Source organism: Battus philenor, unplaced genomic scaffold (genome assembly GCF_028537555.1).
Source record: "Battus philenor isolate CCGP_79_NKW_IND1 unplaced genomic scaffold, ilBatPhil1.0.hap1 SCAF_16, whole genome shotgun sequence".
NCBI classification, from domain to species: Eukaryota; Metazoa; Arthropoda; class Insecta; order Lepidoptera; family Papilionidae; genus Battus; species Battus philenor.
In genome coordinates this window covers 3,440,898-3,466,028 of record NW_027181678.1, presented here as the reverse complement: position 1 = coordinate 3,466,028, position 25,131 = coordinate 3,440,898, and the positions used below count along the sequence as shown (strand labels likewise).

The 25,131-nt window shown below is 30.6% G+C and overlaps 5 protein-coding genes across 6 annotated transcripts; 2 read left to right on the top strand and 3 right to left on the bottom strand.

Moving 5' to 3' along the window:
• Positions 1-604: 604 nt before the first annotated feature.
• On the bottom strand, positions 605-11,467 carry tos (Exonuclease tos). 2 transcript variants are annotated; one of them, XM_068762316.1, is made up of 11 exons: positions 11,286-11,467; positions 10,866-10,985; positions 10,256-10,307; positions 9,404-9,613; positions 7,871-8,086; positions 7,016-7,175; positions 6,603-6,739; positions 5,191-5,378; positions 3,836-4,490; positions 2,132-2,316; positions 605-983 (listed from the first exon to the last, which is right to left on the bottom strand). In XM_068762316.1, the coding sequence occupies exons 1-11, from the start codon at positions 11,444-11,446 to the stop codon at positions 965-967; spliced, it is 2,103 nt and encodes a 700-aa protein (XP_068618417.1). In that variant the 5' UTR covers positions 11,447-11,467; the 3' UTR covers positions 605-964. The 2 variants fall into 2 exon arrangements, with proteins under 2 accessions (XP_068618417.1, XP_068618418.1); XM_068762317.1 differs by lacking the exon at positions 2,132-2,316.
• Positions 11,468-12,278: 811 nt separating this feature from the next.
• On the top strand, positions 12,279-14,568 carry LOC137919443 (mitochondrial cardiolipin hydrolase-like). The gene is made up of 2 exons (XM_068762522.1): positions 12,279-12,732; positions 13,852-14,568. Exons 1-2 carry the CDS (start codon positions 12,387-12,389, stop codon positions 14,238-14,240), a joined length of 735 nt encoding a protein of 244 aa, XP_068618623.1. The 5' UTR covers positions 12,279-12,386; the 3' UTR covers positions 14,241-14,568.
• A 156-nt stretch (positions 14,569-14,724) lies between these two features.
• MED10 (mediator complex subunit 10) lies at positions 14,725-15,929 on the bottom strand. Its single transcript, XM_068762529.1, has 3 exons — positions 15,696-15,929; positions 15,411-15,494; positions 14,725-15,118 (listed from the first exon to the last, which is right to left on the bottom strand). Exons 1-3 carry the CDS (start codon positions 15,815-15,817, stop codon positions 14,929-14,931), a joined length of 396 nt encoding a protein of 131 aa, XP_068618630.1. The 5' UTR covers positions 15,818-15,929; the 3' UTR covers positions 14,725-14,928.
• A 573-nt stretch (positions 15,930-16,502) lies between these two features.
• On the top strand, positions 16,503-17,664 carry LOC137919401 (mitochondrial thiamine pyrophosphate carrier-like). Its single transcript, XM_068762469.1, has one exon. It carries the CDS (start codon positions 16,616-16,618, stop codon positions 17,576-17,578), a length of 963 nt encoding a protein of 320 aa, XP_068618570.1. The 5' UTR covers positions 16,503-16,615; the 3' UTR covers positions 17,579-17,664.
• A 582-nt stretch (positions 17,665-18,246) lies between these two features.
• On the bottom strand, positions 18,247-22,204 carry LOC137919447 (uncharacterized). The gene is made up of 3 exons (XM_068762525.1): positions 22,108-22,204; positions 19,697-19,899; positions 18,247-19,141 (listed from the first exon to the last, which is right to left on the bottom strand). The coding sequence occupies exons 1-3, from the start codon at positions 22,202-22,204 to the stop codon at positions 18,329-18,331; spliced, it is 1,113 nt and encodes a 370-aa protein (XP_068618626.1). The 3' UTR covers positions 18,247-18,328.
• Positions 22,205-25,131: the final 2,927 nt, after the last annotated feature.

The following is a 25,131-nucleotide window of genomic DNA, read 5'->3' as shown; positions in this document are numbered from 1 at the left end:
TTAACTACCCTCAATAATTTTTTTTTTTAATTTACTTCATTTTTACAACGTGATTTTACACCGACATATCATTATAGGTATAGTATCTAACTGCAAATAGTGTGAGCGAGGTTATGATTTAGAGGCAGTTGTAGAAAGGATCTCAAGGAAATGGGATAAATTGGAATTAATATTCGATCATATTCAAATACAAAAAATTGAAATTAAACAAAATATAAAACACTTTTATTATTACAGGTAAAAATCATTTTCTCACATTTACAATGACGTCTGATATAATGAACAAAGAAAAAATATCTTTCGATCGTAATAAAGACATATATATCACAGCATATAAGTTTAGCAGATAAAAGTCATATTTACTATGTTTCTTTTCTTCCAGGTTTCTTCAAATCTTCACAGAACGCATCACTTAAACGTTATAAATGCAATTTTTTTAACACTTATTTTGCAGTTAGTTGATTTTACCACACATGGTAACCATTTCAAATATTTCAAATTAATAGTTAGGTAATTATGGCAGTATCGTTTCAAACGACAAACATAAAAGCGCACTATATCAAACATTATTAAATTTAAATCTTTCATAATAAAATTACACGACATGAGTTTGCAGTTGAAAACAAAACTCTTTCATTAAATTATTTCGGATAGATTACATGGTCTAAATATACTAATATACTTTTTAAATGACCTTAAGGTTCCTTAAAATTAAGTTGATATATCACAAACGTCACAAGGGCTAATAAAACTATCTTAATCATATGAAACGTCAACAGATTTTTTTGTAATAAAATCACTGTTAGGCATAGTTGAAGTTTAAAAAAAATTAAATTGATATTAAGAATTATAATACTATGAGTTTATATACTAGTACCAACTTCATATATTTACACAAATATAAATAAACTTATTTAACTAAATTAACTATAGCAGCTTCTTCATTTTCCAGATGAAACAGCATTCATTTCTTTAAAACACACCTGTAAATGTATTAATTATCTGAGATATGATATTTAATTTATATATAAATAAAATATTAAGGTAAGAGCACTTAACATCGAGGTATAAAAAATTTGCATTATCTACCAATGTATCACAAATTTTCTAAGATACTAGTTATCATAACTGCTATTAATCAATAAATTTTGATAATAAATGATACATAGGTAATAAATGCCGATAACAAATACCGCGGTAATAGGTGCTTTTATCAGTTTTTTTTTTTTCCTAGTCATGTTTTATAAAGTATATAAACGTATTGCATTACAATTGAAAGATATTACACGGTGGTTAAATATAAAAGCACAGATACCTAGAATGGTGCTATTGATTTAATAGAGCTTAATGAAATATATAATAAACTCATATAAACTGAACGATTTGTTATAGGTGTGAAAGCTTTTAAGGGGGCGAATGTTAAGCTCATTGGCTGTCATGTATGAACCATCAGACCAGACCAGTTTCTGGGATACTTCGGCCACATATCTAGGAGGTAGTCTCCAAAAGCTGGTCGTAGTAAAAGTAAAGGGAAAGAGACCATGAAGACGATCACCAACCCGATGGGCGGATGTGCGGGTGGTGATGGGCTTCACAACAACGGAGGCACTCAAAGAAGCAGGTCATAGAGACCTGTGAAAGCAACTCGTCGGATCCTTCACCAAGGCGACCTTCAGCAATGAATATAACAACCAATAAGAAAATGGTACACCCTATACAGAAATCAATAGTTTTTGTGATAATCACGTATTGATAATAAAGTAAGAAAAAATAGTTTTCAAAATTCATAGTACTACATATTAAAATTAATTATTGTTTACTATGTCTCTACATATATTCTATATATTCTTCTCCTATATACTCTATATACTCTTTATTATTATTCTTCTTCTATATACTCTTCTACATATATTCTAAGTCTGTACATATATTGGCCAGCCGCATTACAATATATATTATTACAATATAGTGCATTACAATATAGTGATCGATCACTTTATATAGAGTGATTAGAAATAGGTGTAAAAGCTTTAATGCTTTTTGCTGACAAATAAACTATATATTGACCCCTTTTAAAATTTGTCATCTTTTTTTTTGTTAATGTCAGGATTGAGTATTTGCTCTTACTTACTTCTTTTGAAAACCAAACATGCTTAACAACGTTTGTTGATTACTTGGCAGTGACTTAGTCTTCTTTAATCCAGGCACTTTGCACTTCGACTTCTTCGCACAATTTCTATTTCCTTCACTATTTATTTTAAACTTATCTAAAGCTGATTGTGATGACGCTTTTCGTGGTGAACAGCCAAAAGAAACCTAGGAAACATTATTTTTTGTTATAGTATACAGAACTTCTTATCGGCTGATAGCACGGCATAGGCCTCCAGATCGTTACAATGAGCGGTCTTGCTCTGCCCGCATCCAGCGATTTCTCGAGACCATATATATATATATATATATATATATATATATATATATATATATATATATATATATATATATATATATATATATATATATATACAGTCGGTCCACAGGGTGAGGGAACTACTCACAACGCGTCTACTGTCTCATTGAGCTCTTACAGCTATCAGTTGCACGAGCGACAATCCTCGCTCACTGCCACTACAGACAAGCAATTTTTCGAGCTACGTCGTCTAAATCAGTGATTCCCAGTGGTCTATATCGACCCTTAGGGGTCTATGACAACCTGCAAGGGGTCTACATCAGCGAAAAAAAAATTTGGGGGTCCATGAAATGAAAATGAGGGTCCACGATGGTGGATCTCAACACATACACTGATAGTACCTATTTACTTACATCATACTATCTTTTAATATCAAAACATTTAATGTTACGTATATTTTACATAACAGATACAAAATTTTATTTTGAGTAGTTTTAATTTAAATTCAATTAATAAATGTATAAATTAAAATTAACATGTGTTTTTACTTTAAGTTTTTAACACTAAACTTCACTACAGTTAGAAATTTACAGGAAATCAATATCAGGTAAGTAGGGGGTGTACCCAACACGGAATAACATGGCAAGGGGTCTACGACACAAAAAAGTTTAGGGAACTCTGGTCTAAATTAATCCTGCAGCGAAACTTCGAGCATAACCCTCGTCATTGCTCTCTAAATGACCTTGTGAATTCTTATAAGATCCACCGTAAGCGACCACGTTTCGAATTACGGAGAATTTGTAGGGTTAAGAAATTATGGAGATGGCTTCAATGAGTTCCTAATAAAGGATGGGCTAGAAAGACATGCGAATTACAACCTTGGGTAACTTTTTCTCTCCATAGCATTATTCTAAAGCATTCATTAGGACCTGGTTCCGACAAGGTCACGCGACCTCCCATAAATCCCATTGAGAATGTTTAGTTGAAAACTGGTATCGCGTCGAGGGTACATTCAGAGGCCTACCCGGAGCCCAGATGCGTCAGAGCGCACTTGGAATTTTTTCTCTGGGGACATATTAAGAGTAGTGTTTATACCTAGAAACAAACCCATTGCCCAGTTTAAAAATAACGTTCTCAAATAATTTCCACTATCCCACGAGCAATGTTTTAGCAAATTTTTTGCTATCTAGATTAGAGGAGTGTATGCGTTTAGATGCTACACATCTCAGTGATGTGATTTGTAAAAAACGCATAGACAACCATCTCGCTCACACAAGTTGGTAAAATAATCAGTCTCTTTTGCTAATTGGCTAATCTTTAACCAATTATCCACTTCAAGTTTGGCACTTGAATTTTTAAATTTAATTTCCTAAATTAATGAATATGATAATAGTTTTGATTTAATTAAATATATTTAAACAGTTTTACCTGAGAGTCAACTGGGGTGACAAGAGCCTCCATTGGATAAGTGTTATCGATCATAGAATTCTGACTTGTGCAATCCGTTATCTGGGAATATTTAACTTTAAAAGGATTTTTACTTGACGGACTGGGTGATAAAATTGGACTTTTACATTTAACAGGACTATTTAATAGATAATTCTCTTTCTGTGAGTTATTGAAATCGTTGATCACTGAGCACTGTGTATCTATTTCCATTGCATTATTCAAAACATCTGTTTTATCTGTATAACCATCCATAGTTGTTTTTTCTGGAGACTCATTTATTACAATATTATGTTTAGTATCACTTTCTACATCGTGGCCATTAGATGTGGCATTAAAGAATTTGCTTTCTATTATATTATCATCCATAATCGTCCTTGGAAATTTGCTCAGTGATTTCAGAACGGAAAAACTACCAGACCTCAGGCATTTTCTGAACGATCTCTGTTTATTTTCCAGTATGGGAGATTTTTCCTTTTGCGACAACTCTTTTAATATGTCACCATCGGTTAGAGCTACATTGTGAATGTTCTGACTTTGTGTATATGTTTCATTCTGCAATAAACCATTGTCAATTTTTGGTTTTTTAGTCGCCGGTTCAACACTGTACATGTTGCTTAAAGATTCAATTGTTAAACTGAAAGAAAGATATACAATTATCATTATTATGGTGGACTTCTTATATTTATGTCTTCTTGTAATTATTAAATCTAATTTTCAAATTTCTGAAAATTATCCATAAAAATAAAAAAAAATTATCGCACCTTATCTATAAAGTACATATAAAAAAATCGTCAAATGTGTTGCTATGCGAAGCATTGGGAAACATCTACTAATTCCGCCTTTTTTTAATATTTCGAACACAAAGAACCTTACAGACATAAAATGAAAAATATGCGAAGGAAAAAGAGAAAACGACACCTATCTGTAGCTGTCAAACTTTTGAAGTCAATCTAAATCAAAAGTAGGCGCTTCAGAATGTAATCAAACAACGAAATATCCTATATCCCGAACAAAGCATGATTACATTAACCCCGTCTATTACACGGTACTTTTATAACGCGTTTTCATATTACATAATATCGTTTGCCTCCTATATCAAGCGTTCCACGTCAATTTCTCGATTTCTTCTTGCAGTATAGGAAATAGAAATCTAAGCTGAAATGATGGTGATCATGATGAAGTAATCATTGTTTATTTCAAGAATATAAACAATAATTAAAATGATCACTTTGAAATAAGGCTTATTCATTTTTTTCTATTAGACCAGTGAGTGTCCAATAACTTGTCTGTCTGAATTTTCGGAGACAACTAGTATATATATAATTTTTTCTTACCTGTCATCTTGGGTCTCCGGCACATATTTGCTAACTAAATGCATGGTCTTCTTCCTTGTCTGTGGAATTGCTATAATTGGTTCCGGTTTATTAACTTTTTTCAACCACGGTGTTGAATCTCCTAGATATTGTCTAAAACTTTCACTCCATATACTGGGATGGTTTGCTTGTTTTGTTCCATTGTATGTCTGAAAAAGGTTATATATAAGATAAAAATAATAAGAACACATTAATTCTGTAAATATAGGCTGGTTTCTGTGCCCCTGGATCACTTGTAGCATGTTAAATGCTATTACAGGAGGAACAGTAAAGTTAGCCAGAGAAATGACTATCGATCAAGTCGAGATCTGGCTCTCTAAGGCACCTTTGGGTATCCACTTCAGAACTCTAAGGCCAGTGTCCAGATGGCAGATGTTCTGAGCGCATGTAACCTGCCAACTGCCATTTGAGTAGTACATTTCGCCCCCACCGAATAAGCCCGTAATAACAAAATCCTATTTTAAAGAAGAAAAAAAAAATTAGTAATTTTCATTATATTTAAACTACAAGGATAATTTATGTATTAAATCAAAGCTATTGCATCAATGTATTTATTTTACATATTGATGTATTTTACATAAATACATATATTTATATATATATATATATATATATATATATATATATATATATATATATATATATATATATATTTTACTGAAATATTATTCATGTGTAAATTTCTGCAAACTTATCGCTATAGTTTTTTTTTACATTTTTTTAACGAGTCACATTGGCTTTAATTTTTCTTTAATCAAATTAAAGAAAAATTAATAATAGATTATGGTAATAAGACATTACCGTAAATATATTCATAAAAGTACAAAAGTAGCCAGTGACTTGCTGGAAACTTATATATATATATATAGACATATACACATACAATACATTAATAGTGAAAAAAAATCCTTAATTTTACATTAGCAAAAATCCCAAAAAATACTACGGATTATTCGGGGCCGACAATTATATAAAAAAAGTTAAAAATATATCTAATCTAATAATCTATTACTTCAGAGAAAAATAGTTTCATAAAATAAAGTTTTAAATATTTAAATATACCGTCTTTGGAATAGTCAATAGCGGATACGATCCATTCTTAAGGCGAATTCATACCAATCTTAACACGAACCGACTAAAATGTGCGTTTATGAACAAGTTACCTAATTAACAGTTGTATTTAGGTAATTTTTGGCATACTTTTGATCGGAATGATTAATTTGTAACTATATTATTAGTGAAGAAGAATAATTAGGTCGGCAGACAATGATTCGCTGCATTCTTAACGCGGATTCATACATTCTTAACGCGAACGGTCTAAAAAAAATAATACAAAGTTGCGCAAAAAAAATTTGAAGAAATTATCAACTAACCCCATTCTTTCGATTGTCCGGATCCCAGTCGTCCATTTTGTTCAAATTAAACGGATCAAGGTTTCCTAATGCCAATTGAAAAGCGACATCAGGTTGTAACAGTTCGCCAGCGTCTACACACAACGCTTGTTCAACATCTGAAAAGTGTACTTAATTTATTTATTAAAATATGTATATATTTAAAAACATGTATCTTCAATTTCCACCAAAATACCTATTAAGGGTATTTGTAATGGTTTTTAGTTTTAGCTATAGGTATCCATGTAGATTGTTAGAAGTTAGATGGTATGTAGAAGTAACATACACGTCTTACTTGTGAACATGAGTTTGTAGAACATCCAAAACAACGCGTTGTCTAAGAAGTAATTATGTAAATATAGTGTTGATGATTATTAACAGATTAAATAGCATACCTTCATCATCAGTTTCAGTCAAGCGCACCATCTGTCTTTCCAGTGGATCATATACATATTGATGCTTGAATGTTGCTTCTGCTTTTAAAAAACTCTCTATATATGTATCTGTTACCACAAGTTTTGAACGGTTGAAAAAAGTAGGAATTTTTCTTAAGGCCTAAAAAATTATAAATATTGTAAACATTTATTGTTCACAACACATAAAAGGAATAGTATAATACATACATTATTAATTAATTAATAAATATTACATATCAATCATAAATAGATCATTAATTTGGAATCATATGTGCCAAAAGGAAACGTACATCTACATAGATAAATAAAGAAAAGAAATTATTTTGTATGTCTACCTATGCAAAAGATGTATAATAATATGATGAATCATTTGCACGAGCAGATATAATTATATATCTCACTTGTCCATTTGCCTGATACTATTTTTTCGATACAAAGGGTCTTTTCATTTTATAAGCTTCTTTGTCTTCAGGCAAATAACAGGAGTTACTAAAACATTGTTGGTTATATAAGACAGCATTAGATATACTCTTTTAATATTTTATTTCAGTCTTACATCAAATCAATTTTAATGTAATATAGTTAGTAAAGAAAATATTGATTATAGATGATATATAAATGTTTCACTTTGATAAATATTTTCTATGATCTAACCCTGAACCTGAAACCTGAACGTGATTGAAAATATAAGATGTCCGTCCTCTAGTCTACAACCAAATTTAGCCAATCGTAAAAATACGACGTGAAATTTTTTTTAATTAATTATCTGAAGTTGATTTACAGGACTCGTATCTTAAATTCTTAAACCACCATTTTTAAAAGGTGTTAACTCACGTTCGCGAAATTTGGGTCCTGCGTCGCGACAACAAATTTTCTCGCTTTGGCTAAGCCGATGCCAGGCAGCGAAGCCAAATAATCGCAACCAGACAAAATGCACATTTGTCTGAACTTGTCAAATGTATAGTTTTCAATTGCGCAATTCATTACAAGGGGTAACTTTGCGGTCTCCACTAGGGTTCCATTACCGTTAAGGTCCATCTTGAAGAGCACCTAGAAATGAAAAACAACTTAAGCCACAAGTTGGGACAGATAACCTTAATTAACGCTCACTACCAACAGGTCTTACTGAAAATCTATAGAAGTGGCCCAGCAACGAACATATGACTGAAATGATAATGATATATAAACCAAATAATAATTTTTATAAAATATCCATAATATTTTTAGTAGAAAGATTGGTTTTCCCATCACATTTTATTTTACAAATATTCCATATTTTTAATTTTGTGGTTTTTTTGTTTCATTTTTTCCCAAGGAATTACTAAAAGGGAATATGAACTGGTAATATATATGCCAAAATGTATGGCTCAGGTCAAACATAATTTTTAAATGAAAAAATACAGCTTTCAATTTAATATAAATAAATTTTATATGACCAATGTGATTTATTGGGAATTATTTACCTAAAGTATAAGTATTGGCTTAGTATGGAAATAACTTATATAAAAAATAACTGCAAGAATCAACAATCTATACCTGCTTGTGGGCAGACATTTTATATTCATATTTATTCATTTAAAATTTCGTGATATTTAATTGTACAACAGTATGTCCTTTGTAGATGTATTAATTATAAACTGTGTAACCACCATCTACGTCATTTTCCTTAAATAACGAAATAATTGAATTATATGTTCAAATGTACAATATAAACAATACAAAACTTTAACTGAAGGTTAAAATTGTTTGTCCTCTTTTGCAACCAATGTTTATTTATGTATTAATGTGTTTATTTTTATCACTTCACATACATATTAAAATCCAAAATAGCTATTTTAGTTAATTTCAGTAACTTGTTGAATCTTTCTTTATATTTTACATGAAATACTTTTTATTTAACATTTAATGCAAATATATATGCGATCTGTGATCTGTAAGATTGATATTTTTAGGGAAGAAGCCTTTATAAGAAAAGTACCAATTTATAGCTACTTCCGCCAATGCAGTAGTAGCTGTGCAATAAAGTGCAAAACGCACAACAAACACCGAATCGTTCCACTCTGTGTTTGGCACTAATCGGTGTAACATTACTCCTGAGGATGCCCCTTGGAGGGGTAAAACACGTGTTGAGTGATTTAATGGTGGTAGTTGTGAAATTCGCATTGTTTGCCGCTTGCGCATTTATCAATAGACAGGCGGACGGCGCACTTTGTGCTCCTTTTCTTACTTAAGATGGACTTCCGAAAAATAACGCTTGAATCCATTAGATAAGAAGCCTTTAGTAACAAAATTAGTAACATTTTATATTACAAAATATTGCAAATGTTTTTATTGTAAAATTTAATGAAGTACAAAATATATTTTTACCTTTTTACATCCAAATAGAATAAGATCAGAATCCTGTGTTATAACTACTTGTGCAATATTTTTAATATTAAGGTAGGCCAGTTGTGCATCAGCTTCATAGGGCGCCACTATACAGTCAACATTGCGTTTTCTGCACTCTTTGATAAGAGCAAGGGCCATCTCGTGTGTTATATTCACACTCCGTTGTATATATGATCGAGCTTGATCCATCTGAAAAATGCATAATGATTTGTTCTAAATCTGCCTGGAGTTTACATTACAGATGAAATTGACAGTTATTAAAATGTGAAATTCATTTGTTTTCAATAAAACCCTACAAATTAAGAGATTTAACATATCATCTCATGGATTTGTGTTTTAGGTATAGCGGCCAGGTACAGTGCTTGTGACTGAATACACTTATAGCAGGTTTAGATTTGTGTTATGTTTGTTTGTTGAGGAGTTTTTTCCTGCTTCCACAAGTTTTCTTTTTCCACAACTAAAACACCTTGCTAGTCAAAAATAAAATGGATTTAAAAAAATAAATAGATTATAAGTTCACAATCAATACTTTGTGTAAAAAGTTCCTATATTGATTAAATATACTTTATCTTTATCTTATCTATGGAGCTGCTGGCAATGCATTATAGTCCACCTTATCAATATTTTAAACAATCCTATTGTCTTAAAGATTCCAGGAAAAACCTATTCCAAAAATTAGCTTTTGCTCATTTTGTTGTACATTCTATATAGGCCTTAATAATCCTTCAGTCAGTTATAGTGAGATTTTTCTGTTATATTTCTGAATAACATAATGATAAATATTCTTCTGATAATAAATATTTAATGATTTGTATATAAAACAGAACATACTTCTCCCAATTTTAATGATTCTGCAGCTCGCTTTTTAGATAATTGCCTTAATCTGTAATAGAAAAGTTAATAAAAAATAAGTTTTCAGAATACCCAAAATAAATTAACTACATCAGATACTTATTGTTATACTTGCATAAAACAAACCTAATAATAAAATACATATATGTCTAAATTTTAATTATTTTTAAAATTTTAACGTTAAGATTAACCTTATATACATAAATTGATCTGTCTACCCATAACATCAGTATATATAAGTGATTGAAGTTACAAAAGGGTGAATGCATCTATATTCTTCTTCTTTTCAGCTCATATATGCCTCTACAAGGCATAAGCCTCTCTCAAAGACTGCCACTATGACCAATCTTATAGTGCCTGTATCCAGTAACTTCCTGCAACCTTTTCTAAGCCGTCAGTCGCACCCACCCCTGTCTTGCTAATGATTGCCACTCAAGAATGCCTTGACCACATCTCAGATCAATACAACTCCTTATTAATACAATTATCATTTCATTTTACATCTATAACAATTATTATCTAACTTTACCACAATTAATATATTATTGTTAAAAGATTAACATATTTTTGTCATATACTAATTACTTACTCTTTTCTCTTAGCTTCAGTCATAGCTTTTGCTCTGAGATGTCGACCATCATACACTAGTATTGGCTTAATATTTTTAGATAACAACATGTCTACATACTTCAAACAATATTTCACATATCTGAAATGAAATAAATTACTTTATTAAGAAAAAGTACAGGATTTATAGGTTCAAACAGTTTTTAATAGGATGCACAATTAGATGATAAGTTAATCACTGTTTCAATCGTCTTATGTTAATATTTATGTGATTCATTATGTTATCATAAGCTCGTAGGTTTAGGTTATTTATTTAAAACCATGCTTTTGAATCATATCTTCTAAACTTTGAATGACTCTCGGTTATTCTTTTATATATAACGGTAGTCAAAAATTATAATTAATATTTATGTAAACACTTAATAAATACGCTAATACTTACATGTCTGTCTCTACACCTTGCACTAGTTTATCAGCACAAGCGTAAGCCCCCTTATGGAGCCAACAGTAAGAATCTATTGCAACCGTGCACCCGCTAAATTCACTAACACAAGCCTTTCTGGAGGCTTTTTCCAAAAATGGGAGCAAGCCTGTAATTCCCATTCTTTTAAATTATTGTACCTATCTTAAGGCAATTTAACATTAACTGATAAATTTTAAAACTATTTATGCGTCATTTTAATCATGATAAATAATGAAAGGATCTTATCACATATGGAATATGTCAATGTCAAAAATCGCGCCAAATAAAACAATGAAATTCATTTTCATACATGCACCGCAGTAAGCATTGTAATTTTACAAACTAAAAATTATTTTTTCATTATACGTTAGTACTAATTATTTCTGTATATTAATATTATTTCTGTATTAGCAAATAAATAACAATAATGGTTACAGAAATGTTGTCTTATTAAATAAAGTACGCTAACACTAGTTAAAAAAATGAATTAACTAAAAAAAATATTATATTGATATTTATATATATCGTTAGTTAGGCATAGTCTTTAATATACATTTGAATACAACATTCTTTATGTTATGGAACAAACGATATTCAAAGAAAATATGTAGATTTTGCTACCTTTTTATATTTTTTTATATTAAGAATAGCTTTGTAATTAATATATTCATATAATTAACTGACCAGATGAGCTGATTGTTCAATTAATAATATAATCACGATGTAAGTACATAAGTTAAAAATTATCTGCACTACTTCGCTTTTACATGTTTCATCGGAACAAGGTTTACTGGGTATAATTCAAAGTTGTATTCACCAACAGTCTGATTTTTTTAGTTTTAAAAGTAATGGATGTATTTATCAGACTTCCAACAAGTAGTAGTAATGACATCAACAAATGTTACTATTTACTTCTTAAAAACTTCGTTAACATGTATGGCGGTAGTTGTAAAACAAAAGTCACTATCCTAACATCACGACGGTATCCATACTAAAGACTTCTGTATTTTATACTTTAGCATAAAATTATAGACAAGTCTAAGTGCCGTAATTTTTCATTTATGTTACAAATTATTTAAAATGAAATTGAACACTTGTGTCCTGTCGTCGGCTGCAGCGATTGTGTTAACTTGTGTTGTGTCCGCCGCTGCTTACTTTTATAAAAGTCGTAACACTGAAATCAATGAAGTGATGGTCTTTTGTAAATTACAATACAATGCCTGCAATTATTTTGACAAACTAATTAGTTTCGTTGATGCTGCCAAGGAGAGTGTATGTGTTTGCATGCCTGGCATTCATAACCCAGCGATTCAAGGACGATTACTACAACTGATAAAGAAGAAAAACATCAAAGCAAAAATAATAATTGACCGATCGGGTTATAATCAGTCAACGGAACTATTCATTAAGGAACTTATTGAAGCTGGTTAGTCATTGAAATATATAAAGTCATAAATATAGGTCATATTATCTATTACAAATTAAAGAATCCTACTAATTTTGGTTTGTATTCAGTTATCGAATGTATTTGTGAATATGTTTTTAGAAAAATGGGTTACATTATACAATAATTGAAGGATTTTAATTAATAACTCGAAAGTCTAAATACTTTTTTGGATACAAGATATAGGCTTTTAAAAAGTTTTAATTTCTTTCTCTAATTTACGTTATTCTGGAAAACAATTCTTCAAAAATTTTTCGTTATTTAAAATTAAGAATGAATAGATTAGCTGATTTTTCACCTGATGACCAGAGCAATGTGAAACATATTTCGTTAACCTAGTAATTAGGCTAGCTACATACCGGTGAACAATTGCGCAAGAATTAGCTCATACTACTGGGAGATGTAAATTAATGCTTGTGCTATAAGCTAATATTGATGTCGCGGTCATACCTATCTAGACGAACATTTTAGCACGAAAGACAGCATCAGTTAAAATTCTTTGACTATGAAACGGGGTGATAATTTAACTACATTTCCAACACGAATATAATGTCATCGAAATTAAATTAAATTATAAAGGTTGAAAAGTTATAGCTGCATAGCACATTTTTTTTTAATGTTTGCTACACCCTATCAAAAATCAATGGTTTCTATAAACAATGTAATGAAAGTATAGAACGAAAAAGCATTTCAAAATATGTGTTACCACTTATTAAAATAAATAATTGTTTACTATTTGTGCCTGCATACTGTACAGCCAGAAGTTATACAGGATGATTGGAAGAAGTGTAAAAGCTCTAAAACTTTTTCATAATTAACAATACATTTATCCCTTTAAAGCTTTCACACCTATAAATAATTGAGTATGTCATTTATTTCAAATAAATTTTATAATTAACTAAATATTTTAAGCCAGTATTTAAAAAAATCCAGGAAAGACGTAATAATTCAATTTGTTTTTTGATAATAAGTTGTTATCCTTTTAACATTGTATAGGACATTATATGAAATAATATAATAATGCACACCCTACAACACAAATTCTGTATTTGACTTATGATTTAGAATAGAAATACACATTTAAACAGTTAATTTTTACAGGTGCTGAAATCAGATGCAAAAAAAATGAACCTGTGTTTTCAATGCAACACAAGTTTTGTTTAGTCGACGATAGGATTCTCATGACAGGCACATTGAATTGGGGCAATGACCGTACATCCGACCACTGGAATTATGTCTACATCACTAGCAAACTTCTTCTAGTCGAGCCAGTAAAGAAAGAATTTTATAAGATGTGGCAACAGTGCAGTGATGATTTAGACTGTACACCAAGAGTAGAGACAGAAATAAACGACAGTGACACTGATACTGTGGAAATTGTCAATCCAGAAGAGAACACTGATGACAGTGAGGACTTTGAGACGGTCATGCATGCTCCGACCATAGATAACACAGCATTGACACCAAATGTAGATGCCCTCATTTTTTAAAATTCAAATATTTAATAGTTTTTAGATACTATATTTTATTAATTGAATTTATTTACAAATGTTTTATGCTTCAAACATGCCATATATTCAGAATTTTTATTATTTATTGGTAGCTTAGACTCGTTTTATAATCAAATTATTTGAGGTTTTTTTTTAAATTATTACTTTTTTTAAAGAGATGAATTAGGCAGATGATATTTAATCTGCCTTATATTTCATATATTTTCACTGTGCTTTCTTTTCCAATGTGAATTTCAAAATAATGAAACTGCTTTTTAGAAGAAAAGTGTTTCTTCATTTTCTTTCATAGTCCAATTATTTTCGTTTCTAATGTATACCTGTCTAAACTTTATTATTGTACTTTATATTCCCAGTAATTATTTATTTCAATATTTCCAAGAATTATGAATAAAGTCTAATTTTTATGTTCTTTAGTTTTATTTCATATTTTTTACCATAAAATGAGACAAATGGATGTGTTACTATTGTGTGTTACAAAATCAGTTTATTTGGATTATAAATAATGACTAATGCAATTAATATTACAATTAAGAATATAAAAAAAAACAGTAAAATAATCTGAAGACTAGCAAGGATTTTCAACATGTAAATACTTATTAAATGATACACAATAGTTATTTATACCTTATTATTAATTTAGAAATACATAAAATTTAAAATGTCTAAATTATTCTCCTCCTCTTATGGCTTTATACTTTGCTATTTCATTTGGAAATGTTTTAGATAACTCTGAAAGTAGATGACTCTTGAAACGCTTGTAGGAATCTATTTTTCCTTTAACTTCTTCATTTTTGGCTAAGGCTTTATCAATGCAGTCCTTAGTATAAAGCTGAGGATTTCTTCCTTGGTCAATGTAACTGAAACAAATTTTTGTATTTTTTACCATATTACTTTTTCACATATTAATATTGTAAACCAAAAACAAATTCAATAACATGCACACATCAAATGTTTGCAAGAGAAAATGTATTATTCAACAAATTTTGTCCCAATTTCAATTTATTTAGGTAATTAAGCAGTTTAATGTAGTCAGCATTTTCAAAAAACATTTAGTGAATATTTAGCACTTTAATGGTGACATTTTTAAATACAAAATAATGATTACAGAATTAAAAATCACATGACTTGCGTAATTGGCACAATACATACTCAAAAACTTCAGTTGGGACATGAATGTCATGAACTTGCGATTTCAACTTGTCTACTTCTTGAAGTCCAGTAACCAGCGATTGTCTGTAAAAACAACATTTCAAATCTTTTAACACATCTAAAAGAAATTTTATTGTCAAACACGAAATTTAAAACATCACTGTCTGCATTATTCCGTACGGGTACATCTCACAAGCATCATCATCTTATGAGCAAGAATACATTACATACATTTGCTTAAAACAGCAAAAGCTGTTATTAAATTTAATTTACAACTATACTTACATTTTTTGGTTCAATACGCTTTGCCCCTGTGGTTGAAAGTCGCTAACAATAATTCTTATTTGTCTCACATTTTCTATAAACATCTCTAATTGAGTTTCTAAATTTTCAAGTGGCGACGACATTATTTCTTTATCGTCTCCGTAAATCCGAAACTACAATAACATAAACAGAGTTGATTATTAATCTATCAGTGTCTTTGAACCTATATCTTTGACAGGCTTGGAAAACCATAAACAATTAATTCGTATGGGCAATGAAAGATAAATTTACTTACAGATTATATAACACAACACAGTTTAAACAAAATAGAAGAAACTAACTTAATGAAATTTAAATTCCAGAAAACGAGCACTTTAAAAGTTTTTTAAACTTCGCAAGACCCAATTTATTTTTTAAGAAAGAAAGCAATTTGTGGTAGATGTATTATCAGTAAATTTCTGGAGTGTCCATCACTAGTTCTTCTACCTGCGTTAACGTTTTCGGTAATAGTCTAAACCTAAGCCTTTTTTCGGCACTTTTAGGTCCCTTTGCTCCAAATCACTCCATGAAGCGTGAGGTCAAAGATTTCGGCGGTCACGCAATTTGGTAATAAAGTAACACGACAAAAGTGCCTGGTGTAACCATCGTTCTTAGTTATTTAAATCGAACTTCTGGCGCAATCCACCGTACTTCTCTACCCTCAAGGCCGTTAAATCTGTGAATGTCTATAGAACACCAGTACCATTGTCATCAAAGGAAAAAAAAACCTAGTGTTATTTTATTTCAAATGTAAGCGTAACTGTCATCGTTGATGTTAATCAAGGATAATGTCATTGGCTCACTATTTACATTCTTCTATAAGAAATATTTATGATTTGATTGATTTTGAAAATTTCGAATAGTATATTAAGTAAAATTTTATATGATGCAGGTTAAGTATCATGTGGGTTACACAAGATTTGGAAAGACGGACATCGGCTTTCCAAAATGCGTTAGCAGGCGGAGCAGCTGGTGCAGTAACTAGAGCAATAGCACAACCACTGGATGTTTTAAAGATAAGATTTCAGTTACAGCTTGAACCTATAAAACTAGGTTCGAAATATACTTCTATATTTCAAGCTGTAACTTCGATTATTAAAGAAGAAGGGGTATTTACTCTTTGGAGTGGACATGTTCCAGCTCAATTACTTTCTATATCTTATGGTGTTGTACAATTTTCTTCATATGAAAAATTGACAGAGTTATGTAAGAGATCAGATCCTACCTTCTATGTTGAACATAGGCACTGGTTAAACTTTGCCAATGGTTCTACAGCAGCAACCATAGCTACAATAATTTCCTTCCCCTTTGATACAATAAGAACACGATTAATTGCTGAACAAAAACAACAGAAGGTGTATAAAGGATTTTTAAATGCTTTATCTGCAATTATTAAGACAGAAGGCAGTAAAGCATTATATAAAGGACTAATTCCCACAATAGCTCAAATTGCACCGCATGCAGGTATCCAGTTCGCTGTGTACAAGCTATTAACAGACAATGTATTTAATAAAATTAGGTTTCTTCAAAGATCTACAGTATTTGGTACTATTGAATCTTCATTGCTAGCTAATTTTTTAGCAGGTGGAATTGCAGGAATTGTCTCTAAAACTGTGATTTATCCTTTTGATGTTATAAAGAAAAGATTACAGATTCAAGGTTTTCAAGAGCATAGGAAGAGTTTTGGGAGACAAATGTATTGCACCGGGCTATTTGATTGTATTAAACTTACTGTAACTGATGAAGGTTTTATGGCACTCTATAAAGGATATTGTCCTAGTATACTTAAGGCAATTTTGGTTTCCGCATTGCATTTTGCAGTTTATGATGAGATTAAATATTTTTTGTTGAGAATTCAGCAGTAGTATTCTTGCTTAAATATTCAAATCCTTTGTCTTTACCATTTTAAACTTAAAAGGTATTCAGTGGTAGTTAATAATTTTCTGTATAATTTTCTTAATTACACATGTGATATAAAGGATCTATTTATCGAATGTAGTAATAAATCCATTGTTTAAAAATTTGCTTTTTAATAATATATTCATTTAATAATAATCAAATTAATAATATGTTATTTATTTATGTATACTGTAGAAATTTTAGGCAGTAAGATGTTGAATTGTGACAAGATAAAAAATTACTGAATTTTTGTTTCATTTCACTTTGTACCTAGTGTCCAATTTATTTCAGCCAATGTGGGTGGTGAATGTGATATTGAAATTTTTAATATACTGCTTTGTATTTCACACCTAAGTATTTTACTAATTCATTACATTAAAAACGTTACTGTAGTGTGTAAATGATATACCTCCAACTTTTTTAAAAATAAAATAAATTGTGTTAGATTTTGTTCAAGTAAAGTCTGTCTAACAATATTACACATAATATTAATTAACGTACAGAATTGTTTTAATACTATTGGGAAAACTGTTCTAAAAAACGGAATAAAATGTAACATCACAACAAACGGGACAGTCACAATGATGACATTTATTAGAAAATCAATGATTAAACAGAAGAATAAAGCCTTTAATTTAGGTTATAATTGTGCTATTATTCAGTCAAGTTTATGTTATAGTTTACTATAACAGGTGCTTTTAATATATTTAATATGCTCAACCATATGATACAACATAACCCATATTCCTCATCAGTGTGTCCTTAATTGCTGGCTGTAATTCTTTCTTCATATAGGTAGTTAAAAGAGTCCGTATGCCTTTAGTAAATATATCTTCCATTTCTCTTGAAATATCCTCTACTTCATCCAAATCATCATCAGGTCGAAACAGCTTACTTCTCTCATAGTTAATTCTGCTACGTGGCTCGTAAGTGTTCCATCTGTCAGAAGATTGTTCTAGAACATCGGAATTTGATTCAACTATACTTGGATTAAAAGTGAATTCATCAGATCGTCTTCTACGCTTTAAGGGTAAATTGTCTTTGTTTCTAACTGAGTTTTTATTTATATACTTTTCACAGCCATAAGCGTAAACACTAATGAAACCCGGTTCAACAAACTCAGAGTCAGTTTTTACGTTAAACTTTCCGGGTTGTTGGTTTAACGGCGTGGTGTGGAAGCCTATTCCAGCTTTTCTTAACCTCAAAATCATGTTGCAACCGTTTCCTCTAGGTCTTGGATAATTGCTGATATCTTGGTCGGCGTAATTTCGTCGGAGTCTTCGAGTCGGTGGTATTGTTCTATCGAATTCGTTAGCGTCATACAAATCTACGTTACCACTAATAGTGATGTCGTGGAAGAGTAGCATTGTGTCTAATGATATGTTCCTAGGGTCAAAATAGCACCTTTCCACACGCACCCAGTTGCTATTTTGCGGTAACCGCACCCGCATTCTTGTTACGTACATATCTATAGGTGCGCTTCGCATCTGTTGGTACAGGCTAAATCCATTTAGATCAATACTTTGACTCTGTAATAATAAATCACAATATGAAAAAAATATTTACTGCGTAATCTATATTACATAAATGTACTATAATAGAGGGTCGATTTTAGGGATTTGAGCGCCCCGGAGAAAGCAAATTTTGGCGACTTTTCGTACCAGAATACAAATTCACTGCAAATAAAAATTAAATATAAAACAAGGCAATAAATGTGGCATAAATATTATTAATTTCAATTTATATAGTACATGTGTATATCTATATATTTATCATATTTAATTAAAAAAAAATATTTTAAACCTCTTATCTATGTTTTGTTATAATCATACCAATTAAGCTAGTTAAAACTTCGTCATAGTCCAAGGATATGTAAGCGGATTGTTGTTAAATTATAACCAACTGTATTAAATCTTTTACAGTCGTTATCATTATAGCCTTAGTACTTCCACTGATGGACCACATAGGTACACATAGATAGTTTCTATAGATTCCTATTAAGAACTGTCTGGAAGCCCGCACCCAGCATCTTCCGCCATTCTTAACATCTTTTACTATTAATAATGACAAAAAACAGTTCATACCAGTGGCATGTCCATACTCTTAGCATAATTACGTTTCTTGCGATTTAATTGATTCAGAGCAGATTCTAGTCTCGCTGAACATTTCTCTCCGATAATTGGAACCGATGTCAAGGGTGGCAGACCACCTGGAACGCCTGGAGCTATGCTGGGGTTTGGTCTACCGTCAAAACGCTTTATTTCAAACAACGGAAGAAATCGCGATGCTGGAACATTAAAACACAATACTATATAGTAATAAATTGTTTTAACTCTATAAAGCTTAAATAAAGCTTTTAAATGCAGATATTAATAGATGAATGAACAAGTTGTGTAATATATATCTAAGGTTTAATAACGGTTTAACATTGCAGTACACCTATCCCTCGATTTACACGGTACTCGTTTTACACGTTTTCGCTTTTACACGGTTTTCCAAATATTTTTTTTTCAATGACCAATTTTATTACCATCTCTTATAATGTAAATATTTCTGCTTCAAACATCGAATCGGCACAAATAACTTCGAATGATGAAGGTGAATTCGAACCTTCGATTCCGAAAACAAGAATGAAAGTAATTTCTGACAGTGATAAAGGATAATAAAACAAATTTGCTTTTATTTTTTTTCTTCTATTTATTGTATTGTAATTAAATAAAAAAATAGTGTTTCCGTAATATAACAAATATTTTAACTTGTCAACGCATTTTTTTTTCTGTGTACACCTAAAAATATTGAATGATAATCACAATTGTTAAATAGCAAAATTATGCATTTTCTGCATGTTTTTCGATTTACACGGTTTTGACTTGAAAATTCTTAATTTTCGATTTACACGTTTTTCTCAGGAACGTATCTACCGTGTAAATCGGGGGATAGGTGTATACTGCGTATCTATTAAAACAACTTTGATTTCGCAATATGTCCATTATCACCATGTCAGCCGATAGACGCCCACTGCAAGGCCTTCTCCAAACATTGCCACGATGACCTGTCATGTGCTACCGGCATCCAGCGATTTCTTGCGACCTTAATTATATCGTCGGTCTACCTGGTGGACTATGCCTCTTCGATGTCCGTATTTTTTACATTTTTAAATTTTATCTTAATTACATAATACTAATAAAAAAAACCTTATAAGATACAAATCAAACATTAGAGAAACAATTACAAGTGTTAGTAGTTAGTGTAGTGTTAGACCATGGATGCAATACATGAATACTGGTGGTCCGCCGACAGCAAAAATAATACTCTCGTACATTCGAAAAATTTTGAATTCTATTCCAGAATAAAACCAAAAATAATTAATTACCTATACTTCAGGCGGCCGGCCCGCTATCAGTTCATGATTTGCCCGAATGGCCCCTAGTCTTAATAAGTCTGTGCAACCATGTGTTAGACTATTATTTAGATATTATTAAATAAGACCAGTGACACATGGTATGATAAAATTAAAGCTTGTAAATTCAATGTCGTCTTTAGACGGAAACATAATGGAATAATTTTAGGTTATTACTCAGAGTATTAAATTTAACTATTTTATGCGATATGTCATGAGCCGGGAACCTTTTTAATGAACTCTGTCTAGTTTCTGGATTAAACCAATATTAAACAGATAACGTATAATACTAATATGCATATGCACTGTCTAAAAGTGTCCCAGATTTAATAACAATAATCTCATATCGTATTGAGATAATTTGACAAAAATATCATATCTAAATTGTTACAGTTATTTGCAAAGTAATTTAAGTAAAGTTTGTTGATATTTTTAGCATATGTTTGTTAGGTAATTTTTTTTAATGGATATGAGCCCTAAAAACATTTACTTCGGGAAACTACTAATTCTAAACATTACAAGGAAACCGTCCAAATACAGATAATAAAAACAACAAAAAAAGTACAATTGTTTTTGAGGTTATGGGAACACACCTTAAAAATAAAAGAAATTGAAAGTTGTATAGTAATAATTTCTCAAAGCTGAATTTCTATCCTCCACTATTGTTTGATGTTCACCACCGTAAAACAATGCTTGGATAATGTAATCGTAAACACTTTTAGTTAAAATTATTTACTTTAACAAAAACATTTTAAGCTAAGATATTTAGAATAACTAACTTTAACAAATTATCAATTGATAATTGTTTATATAAATGAAAAGATACCAAATAAGTTCAACATGTTAAGTTTTTAATTTTTTAATATGCGTAATGTAATACAAAAGTGATTAATATAAAATCTAAATGATCGATTAATTTCTAAATGTTATTGATGAATTATTTTTTTTTTTTAGAAAATAAATAAATATGAATATTTTATGTCTTATAGCGAGTAAATGCAAAATTTGCCAGGATATTCATAAAGTAAAATAATATATTAGTAATTGTGAAAAAGATATGTACGTTACATATATGTCAAATACATTTTGTCTCACCTTTCTGGGGTTCTTCGGTCGAAAGTTCATTATCATTAGCGGATACTGTTTTTGCAAACAATATAAGCATCCACCACAATCTCACCATTTTCACCATTAATAAACATGAAAGTAAACCCTTTTTAAACGCAAATCCCAATTATTTTTTGATCGATGTTATTTAAAACAAACTGTCAAAACTGAATTGGCGCGAAAATATACAATGGCTTCCATTCACTGTGATGTCGAGACGAGGAATAAAATTAGATATAAGAAATGCAACCAGTGGAACTTAATCCCCATTCGTGGCAAATCACCATTCTTTTAGATGCTTTCCTTTAGTGACAGATTTCTATGTAGGTGGGCTTAATGATACTCGCTCCCACATAGATTAATCTTAGACGATTACTAGAGCGGAATATTCGAGATGTCTTCACTTATTTCATTACCCAAACAGTTTGTATACTTGTTGTTTGTATTTATACGGCTGTTACACATCGCAATCTGTTAAAAAATTCTATATGTAGAGTATGACAAATTATTTTGGTTACTTTGTAGTCTGTAATTTTTTTTTCTTACAAACACAAACACGACCTCCCTAAATTTTCTAACAAAATAGACAGCTATATATTTACCCCCTTTAAACTTTTACACCTATTACCAATGAACCTGTATAACTTTACGCAGTATTATAATTACATGTTCCTATGTTTGCATTAGTCTAGCAAATATATACTTGAAACATATAATTAACGGCAAGAAACCTAAGACCTGAGCGGCCGATTTTAATCTGGTAAAATAAACGTAAATTCAGAAAGTGCCACGGCCCCTGTGAGAGTCATCGAGCTTACGACGTATAAAGAGGTCTAGACTCAAACTCGCTGAAGTTGTAAACACCATCGGGTAAACAGTGTTTGTTAACCACTTAATAATATGCTTAATATTTTAATAATATCTTTAATACCGACTTCTATTATTTCTTTATGCTGTTATTCCCGACATAAGAAAACAGAAAATTAAATCTTTTTAATGTCGTCAAAACTGGCCAGATACAAATAATATAGTCACTGACAGTTATTATTAATTGAGGATGTACAACTTTCATGCATTTTAAATGAATCTTTATATGTAAATAAGCTCAAGTTATTTTATGTTTTGATATTCTCGAATATAATACCTTTTCTACCGGCACTATTAGAAATCTATCTAGAGACCTATGTCTAGCATTAGATGTCTTAAAGCTGAAATTATGGCGATGATGATAAATGATAAATACCTAGTTGATCTAGAGATACATTTTATTCTGATGGTCATTTATCTATCACTTTATAGTATTAATGAACTTTGAAGAATAGCACCACTTCTGTTCTTCCTGGGAAGTCGTAAAAAGCCGACTAATAGGACAATACCCTAATTGTTTTATGCCCGGATGCAAAAAGAAGGCCAGTTAGTTAGTGCGAGACTAAACCCGTTCGTCAAACAATCAACGCAGATCTTTAGGAGGCGTTTAAGTAACCCGATAACTTCGTCGCTATTTACATTACGAAGAATTTAAATTACGAAACAGCTCCCGTATCTGTTTCCCAGAAGAGCTAAAATTATGAGATCAAAAGCGGCCCTATAACTTACCAGTATCATCTGTGGAGTTACGGCCCTCAGCAATGAGCATTAAAACGCGAAAAGGAAGACCCTGAGTGATGTTTTAAATTAATTTCATGTTCCCTTACAATGATAACATATTACTTACAACAATAGCTACAAAATTGATATCGTTCTGAAGTAACGTATGCTATACAGATATTAATTAAATAAATTTACAAATTTCAACAAAGATTACTTTCCAATGTGTTCTATATAGGTATAAAACGTATGCATTTCTTATCATAATAAGTAATTGTTGAGTTTAATCATAAACAACATCAAATCCCGACACAGTGTAACTAGAGTGTAACGAAAATGTAAAAGAAAATTAGGTTATGGCGTTACAAATTGTCGACTCTCGTAAAGTTAAGTTCGTCGTATATTTTCCGATATAAAGTGGAACACTAGATAAGATAGACAGATTTGTTTATTTAACATGTTTGCTTCATATTCTGTCACTATTTGTTGTGGCCATAGGAAAACTGAAAGATAAATATTGTTTATCTAAATAATATTTACAATACGTTTCTACAATTGAAATATTTTTATTTTTTATAACTCAATTTTATTAAAGTTTTTATGTAATATCATTATAATTGTCAATAACTACTGTAATTAAAAAGTAAAATGAAATTGTCATTTAAAAATCCCGGACATAAGGAGCGCATGTATTTTTTTCCTAGGTTGGTAGAACTGTCTATAACATTTGCGTAGCGTCTATTTGTAAAAATGTTTAATTATCTTAGAGCTACATGAGTTTTTATGAAATGTTTCAATTTTGTTAAACGCGTCGTCTTGATTGGTGCTACTGTATTAGCCTGATTCGGCTCCCTATGACTTCTGGCTATTCAACTCAACTAAAAAGGCCAATGCGGGGACGCCATTTTGATATGATTGCGGATATAAAAACCAAGTCGAAGGTCTTGAACGCTATACCGGAAATAGATTATTCTGATTGTTTTGAGAATCTTAAAAATCGTTAAAAACAGTGCGTTTTCTTGGAATTTACTTTGAAGGGAATGAAATTGACTTGGAACAATAAATAATGAATTTACATTTGATAACAATGTCACCTAACTTTTTAATTACAACAAGTATTATATATAACAGTATTATATATAAATTACCGGAGATATACAACTTCGCAATAACCGAACGTAATCTTATAGAGTAAAATTTGCTCTTTTTACGTAAATCGTTTTATAAATAATATGAAATTTTACCGCTAAAATTTTAATTATGGAAAATACTGTTGATATAAAGCTACCTACAGTCTACGTTGCAAAGACTGTTAATACCTCTTTTAAGGAAGCAAAGCTTGAGGGCTTCCAGCGAAGCTTCCGTTCTGGCCGCTACATACTACTATTTTATCTGATTGGGACAAACCTGACGCTTATTTGTGTT